The sequence below is a fragment of the Glycine max genome, chromosome 12 (genome assembly GCF_000004515.6).
Source record: "Glycine max cultivar Williams 82 chromosome 12, Glycine_max_v4.0, whole genome shotgun sequence".
NCBI lineage: Eukaryota > Viridiplantae > Streptophyta > Magnoliopsida > Fabales > Fabaceae > Glycine > Glycine max.
Genome location: NC_038248.2, coordinates 39,886,365 through 39,893,277, shown reverse-complemented (window position 1 = coordinate 39,893,277; position 6,913 = coordinate 39,886,365). Strand labels below are relative to the sequence as shown.

Genomic DNA, 6,913 nt, shown 5'->3' with positions numbered 1-6,913 from the left:
AGCCTGTTAGGTTTGTTTTACACCATTCATTCAAAAGAAAGAAGTCTTTGATAGATGATTCTTTTCTCACTAAGGTTAGATATTCTTATTCTTATTTCATATAAGTTAAAAAAACTGTTTGTTTCTTTTATTAAAAAAAAAACTGTTTGTTTCTCAATAAAATATTCTCATAAGGGATGCAAATCTAAAATTTTCGTAAAAGTGAAAAAAAGCTTCAGTTCTACTCCTAATAACATTTCAAATAATCTTTTAAACATACAAAACACGTTTATAATATTTCTAAATATTGTAATGTTTAAGAAACACGATTATTGAAAAATATGATTCCCAAATTGAAAATAAAAAGATCCAACGTATCACATGCTCCTAAAATAGTATGAAAAGAGTTTGGTAATTAAAATATAGAAAAAGTTATGCTTAGATCAGATTTTATATTTTTTTATGACAAATTTGATTTTGAATTGAAGTTACAAATAATTCAATTAGAATTTATTGGTAGTTTAAAAGGCTTTTTTTATACTTCATCAAATCACAAATATTACACGTATGTTAATGAAAAGAGTCTGGTATGAAAATTAAACCCACGAAACAAAAAAAAAATTCAACGAAAACAATTTCTTACGTAAATTTGGGAGAACCGGGGGAAAATCTAGTTGGAGTAAAGACGGGTTCAAACTTTTTCATTTGGGGGATAAAGTCAAGGAGAATATTGCATTTTTCATAAAATTGTTAATATTTACAAAAAAAAATGAATAATAAAAAAGTGAAAGTAAATTTTTCAAAAATCTTATATATTTTCATATTTCGAGAAGAATAGCTGATTTTCTCGTTATGAATATATATTGATCTTTCTTTTCTATACATAATCAAATTAACATCCAATCATTTATCTCTAATATTATTAAAATTAAGTAGAATGTAAAAAGGTTTTTAAAGACTTGAGTAGTCTACTCAATTTATTTATTTGAGCTGAAGGCAAGGGAAGATATCTTTATATTTTATCAAGTCATAGAATCATAAATGGTAAAAGCTATAATCAAAGTTTTTCTTTTTACCTAATGGGCACATGTGTTCTTACTTCTTAGAATCCTGCTGTTTTACATTATGGTTTGGGGGTAGTTATATGGCTTTCCCAAAGGTTTTTCCAAAACTTTAATAGTAGATTTTTTTAAGACAACTTTTAGAGTAGATAAAATATGCATAATTAATTATCCACAAAATAATTAAAGAATTTAATGTATGTGTATTGATCATTATTCAATTAGAAATGACCATTTGAATTATTTTAAAAGTTAACAGATTTATTATATATAATTGAATAACTATATAAAAACACTTTTTTACCTTGTGTGAATGTATAATTTTTTTTTCTGATAATTAAATATATTAAAGTATTGTGAATGTAACAATGATAACTTAAAGACTCTTTTACTACACATATATGCAGTTCGTTTTTTTATACTGAAATTAAGAATTTTTTTATGTTGTCATTGTCATAATTACTTCCGTTATTCTTATTATTTGGTACCTAATAAATATTTTTCTAGCTCTGCATGCACCGAAAAATGTTAATCACAAATTACCCAAACCTTCTTCAACTTTCCAAACCGGAGCTTAAACGAGGGTGTTTTTGAAAGAATTCGGTGGCAATTATTTCAAAGCAAAAAATTTCTTGGTCGAAGGTTCAGATACCAAATATAATTTTATAAAGGGACAAACATAAAAGATAAAATTAAGAGGTATCCTTGACACTGCCCATGCTATATAAGTTATAATTTATAAGTTCTCTGAATTTTAGTTCTATTATTTAGGCGTAAGATGAATTCTCTTTTAATAATCGATTTAGCCCTAATCAGAGTGTTTTGAGGGAATTCAATTACGTGTAGATATTGTAACTTGCAAGTAAAGTCCATGTTCACATATCTCAGTTTTGTATTATTTTGTATGGCCCTGTTTACAACCCTTAACAGAGTCATAAATCAAGTGTGATCTTTTCTGCTTTGGTTCATGCTATGAAACGACAAAAAAAAAAAAAACACGCAATTCAAGTTCCAGAACATATTAAGAAGCTCCATAAAATTAGTTTCTAAGAAGCTTAATTATGCGTCGTGACAAATGTTAATTTCTATGGGTGATCTGAAGTAGTATTAAGCTAGCTACGGATTTCAGTATAAAGGAAAAGATAGTATTGATTATTTACGACTTAATTTTGCATCTGCACTTTTTTGTCCTTTAATTATTTAATGAACTTCGAAGCTTTCTTAAATCATCAGCAATAACAGGTTAACTTGTTTCATTATTTACATTAATTAAATAGCAGGATCTTGCTTGCACAACAATTATGCTCAAACCGAGAATTTAGATGAATCTTTCTCTCATTCAACCTTGCAATTGCAAGCAACAAGTTTTCGTCCCCTAAGATCATGGAGTATTTCTCGAGGAGCTGAACTTTAAATTGCACACACACATTCCCTTAATCATCACAAACTCTAGTTATAGCAAGTAAGTAGCAACAACCTCAAGCTCATATATCATCACTATGGCCAACACAATCCTAAACCTCACAACAATTATTATTCTACTCATCTCTTTGGCTCTACACAATTCCCACTTTGTTGTTTCTTCAACTGATATAGATCAAGATCATGACTTTAATGAAGAGGAAGAGGAAGAGTATGTTCTAGACACTCCAATACCCCATCTAGGACCAAGAAGCAGGTTCTTGGCGACCATAATAAAGAAAGGAAGACAGTGTGATCGTGAGACTAATAATATATGCAACGGGGTTCGAGCGAACAAGGGGAGAGACCTTCTTTTCTGCTGCAAGAAGCATTGCCGCAATGTTCTTAGTGACAAGAACAACTGCAGTGTGTGTGGCAACAAGTGCAAGCAAGGAGAAAGATGCTGCAATGGGGTTTGTACCAATGTTTTATCCAATGTGCGCCACTGTGGCAAGTGCAACAAGCAGTGTTCACCTGGAGATTCATGTGGGAATGGAGTTTGTGGCTATGCATGAAACTGATGTAAGAAAGTTATTGAAAGGTTAGGGCCTTATGATCCATATATTATATAGCAGTTTGAGACATTAAAGGATTCCACATTACAGCCATTGTAGTTTTTGTCACATTCTTAGCCTATTAATAAAGGGATAGAAGGATTGGATTGGGTTGAATTTTTATGTGGTCCCAAATTTAAGTGTACACATTTTAATTGTGTCAAGTGCTTAGTTTGATCTGTTTAGTTTGTCTTCTTGATAGTTGTTGTTACTATGGTTGGTCTACTCTTCAAATTAATAACAGATTACCGATGGTTGGCTTCTATATAGTTACATACTTACATATATATGTTCATGAAGATACAGATTTGCATGTCAACTAAGTTTAATTAGTATTAGCTTACATGTAAATGAATTGTGGATTCATGCCTATATATTATCATTCAAGTGCATTGATAACATTATTGTCTCATGACGATCAGTGTGAAAGCTTCTTTCAAAATCTTTGTAGCCAGCAAAGTTGAGTGATTCAGACACTCAGTTATGACATTAGATAAAATGACAAAAGGCTTTGGGAAGAACACTACATCTACAAACGGCTGATTGTGAATATTTGTAAAATCAATTTTGATTAGAATTGATTATAAAATGAAACAATTTATATTTGAGTATTTTTATTCTAGAAGTAAGTTAGTAATGAAATTATTTCTTAATCCAGAATCAGTTTCCAATATGGGACAAACATACAAATACAAATATTTATCTAAAAGTTACTCCAAGGAATTTGGACAAAAAATAGTATGACACTGGCCTCACAAACATTACTTTTACATCCTCAAAATATATACTGTTTTTTTTTTTTTGGGGGGGGGGGGGGAATAATCCCTTGCTCTTCTAAACAAACTCTTTTGGAAATGGTCTTTTTTTTTTTTTTGTGATCACAAGGATCAGAATGGATACCAACAAGAGTTACAAGGTAGAAGTCAATTACACTCTCGATTATGGAATCTTCATCAAGTGTTCTACTTGCGCAATGCTTCACGGGGCTTACACTCACTTCAATTATTTCTGTTTAACTCAGTTAACTCCTAAAAAAAGTTGACAAAGATTATGTATGTGCTAGCCAATTTTCTAAAACGTGTTGACCTTGAAAGTTCACCCAAAATTTAGATGGCTAGTTGTCTAATGTCAAATAATAACATTGTCTCACCCCTTCGGTTCTCTTTAAATTCAATTTTACCCTTAATTAGTCATTTTCTGGTAGTTGTTATATAGTAAAAAAGGGACACATTTTTATATTGATTATATGTATATTTGATGTAAAAAAATGTTGCATTTACATTAGTCATAAGCATAATTAATGTAAAAATCATAAACCTATCTTTGAGTACAATCGAACCTTCATAAAGATAAAAAAATATTACATTTCAATTTTACGAGACGAAAAACATATTAGAAATTTTGTAATGATAAAAAACATTAATTGTCAAAAAACAAAAAATATATTTTAATCTATAACATATTTTATGAATTTGCTAACGTAAACTCACTTAGTTTTTAGAAGAAATACACCAACAAATTACATCCATGTTTATTTTAAGAACAATTATAATAATAATTTGTTAACATAATCATTGGAAAAAAATTAAGTGAGTGTATGTTAAGGAAAAAATCCCAAGATATTTGTTAATATACACTTTTTTAAGAGAGTATCTTAAGAAATTAAACTGATGCATTTTAAGATTAATTGTAGTTATAATTTATAATTTGTTAACATATTTGTGTTCTCATTGTTCCACTTTCTCTAAATTAGCAAGTCTTTTTATTTGTGTTCTCAATACTCCACTTTTCTCCGTCTCTTGCATTCACTCTCATTTGAACTTTGCTCTCTAACATTAACATGCATCTAGTGAATCTTTTTACAATTTTAATAACAAACCCAAAGATTTAACTATTGATAAATAACAAAACTAATTTTATATATGAAAAGAGATTAGATTACATCCATATAACTTTAATAACTATTACAACAATCTATAACAATCTACAACAATAATATTTCTTTTTAACTCACACTTGGATTGAAAACAATTTCTTTCATATATATCACATATACAAAATTTTATAGTAATTTAAAATCATCTCTTAACTCATTTATATATATATATATATATATATATATATATATATATATATATATATATATATATATATATATATATATATATAAATATCTCTGTAACATAAATATTTTCAAATATATAAAAATATAAAATATGTGCTCTATTTTGACACAAATAATATTGATAATATGTAGATATAATTTAATAATTAGATTAATAAAGGTCACATTCTATATCGAATTATAAAAATAATATAATAACTAGTTACACCAATTTGATTTCTCCTCTCTCTATATCGAATTATAAAAATAATATAATAACTAGTTACACCAATTTGATTTCTCCTCTCTCTATATTATCTTCAAAATTCAAATATACTTCTAACATGTATTTGATATATTCCTCTTATACTTTTAAATTTTAACATTAACTGAATTATTTATTTTAAATTAACAATATATCATTTTTAATATTTTTAATTTTAAATTGAATATCAATACTTTTTTAAAAAAATTATTAATAATTAAAAATGATAATATATCATCATATAAATTATTTATCATAAATCTAAAATATAATTTATAAATACCCAAATATTTATCAATTACATATTTTAATTATAGTATACTTTACATATTCAAAAATATTTATTAACTATAAATTTTATTTGTATAAAATATTTATCCTGTGCAAGCGTGCAATGTATTAGTACATTCTAAAATATTATTAATACATGATTTTTTTTTTAAATGTAGTAATACATTTGTAATTTGCTGGTATATTTATTATTGTAATACTGTAATTTGTAATTGAATCTATTATTCATCACTCAAAGCCCTAAACCCCGAAGCTCCTTCTAGAGTGTCACCTTTGCCAAGGGTTAGGGTTTTTCCGTACACTGTCGCATATCAATCAAATCGTGCGAGCTAGAGAGCTGGGTTCTGCGATCTCCTTTTCCATCATCGTCATCATCTTCATCTCACTGGGTAAGCGCAATGCTATCCCTCGCATTTCCATTTTTTCGATTCCCTTCGTTTCACGCGGATCCATTTCGGTTTCTATTTCTATTTTCTACAGCTATGCCATGCTCGCCCTTTCGAGAGGCCTCGTTTCTCGTCTGCAACGTGTCGCCGTCGATTCGCAGTTGTCGCTCCGATTTCTGAGCTCCGATGCGGCGGCGATTCGGTCTCGGATAATTGAACCGAAGCCCAGTGCGATGACCCCTAATTCCAAGCGAACTGGGCTTATTGCGGTGAAGTGTGGAATGAGCGCGCTATGGGATAAATGGGGTGCTAGAATTCCAATTACTGTGCTTTGGGTGGATGATAACATTGTGTCTCAGATTAAGACCCCAGAGAAAGAAGGTTTCTGTGCTCTCCAGGTACCTCTCTTCTCTTCTAGCTTCCATTTCTTAAACCCTATATCTGCCTTCTTTTCCTTAATACTGTACTTGTTGGATGTAGCTGAAATTAAAAGTTTACCTTAGTAAACATCAAATATAGATTTGTAAAGAATGGTTGCGATTGGAAACAGTGAATATCTGTAGTTTGCTTTTCCTGGATTCACATAAACAGCAAATTTTGGGCCTTGAAGTCATGATCTCAGATAAATGAGAAAAATTTTTATGGTCAATCCAAGGCCAATGTGTTTTTAGTTCTAGATGATGATCTTTTCCAGCACAAGAGTGTTAGTTACGAGGAACCGTACACAACATACCCACAACTAAAACAACATTGGATTTGAATTGACCATGCCTGTGTTTCACGGTTATTGGAGATCATATTCTTCAAGACCA

At 29.4% G+C, this 6,913-nt stretch overlaps 2 protein-coding genes across 3 annotated transcripts in view; both read left to right on the top strand.

Annotated features, from left to right (window-relative positions):
• Positions 1-1,613: 1,613 nt before the first annotated feature.
• Positions 1,614-3,320, top strand: LOC100795151 (protein GRIM REAPER). Its single transcript, XM_003540419.5, has 2 exons — positions 1,614-1,739; positions 2,321-3,320. The coding sequence occupies exon 2, from the start codon at positions 2,540-2,542 to the stop codon at positions 3,014-3,016; it is 477 nt and encodes a 158-aa protein (XP_003540467.1). The 5' UTR covers positions 1,614-1,739; positions 2,321-2,539; the 3' UTR covers positions 3,017-3,320.
• Positions 3,321-5,931: 2,611 nt separating this feature from the next.
• LOC100794289 (50S ribosomal protein L3-2, mitochondrial) overlaps positions 5,932-6,913 on the top strand; it is a 4,245-nt gene continuing 3,263 nt past the window's right edge. The window contains exons 1-2 of one of the 2 annotated variants that reach the window (XM_003540418.5): positions 5,932-6,104; positions 6,196-6,499. In XM_003540418.5, the coding sequence (XP_003540466.1) occupies positions 6,203-6,499 (297 nt within the window). In that variant the 5' untranslated portion in view covers positions 5,932-6,104; positions 6,196-6,202. Of the gene's footprint in view, positions 6,500-6,913 lie in introns of both variants that reach the window. The other variant, XM_041007635.1, reaches the window with a different exon arrangement.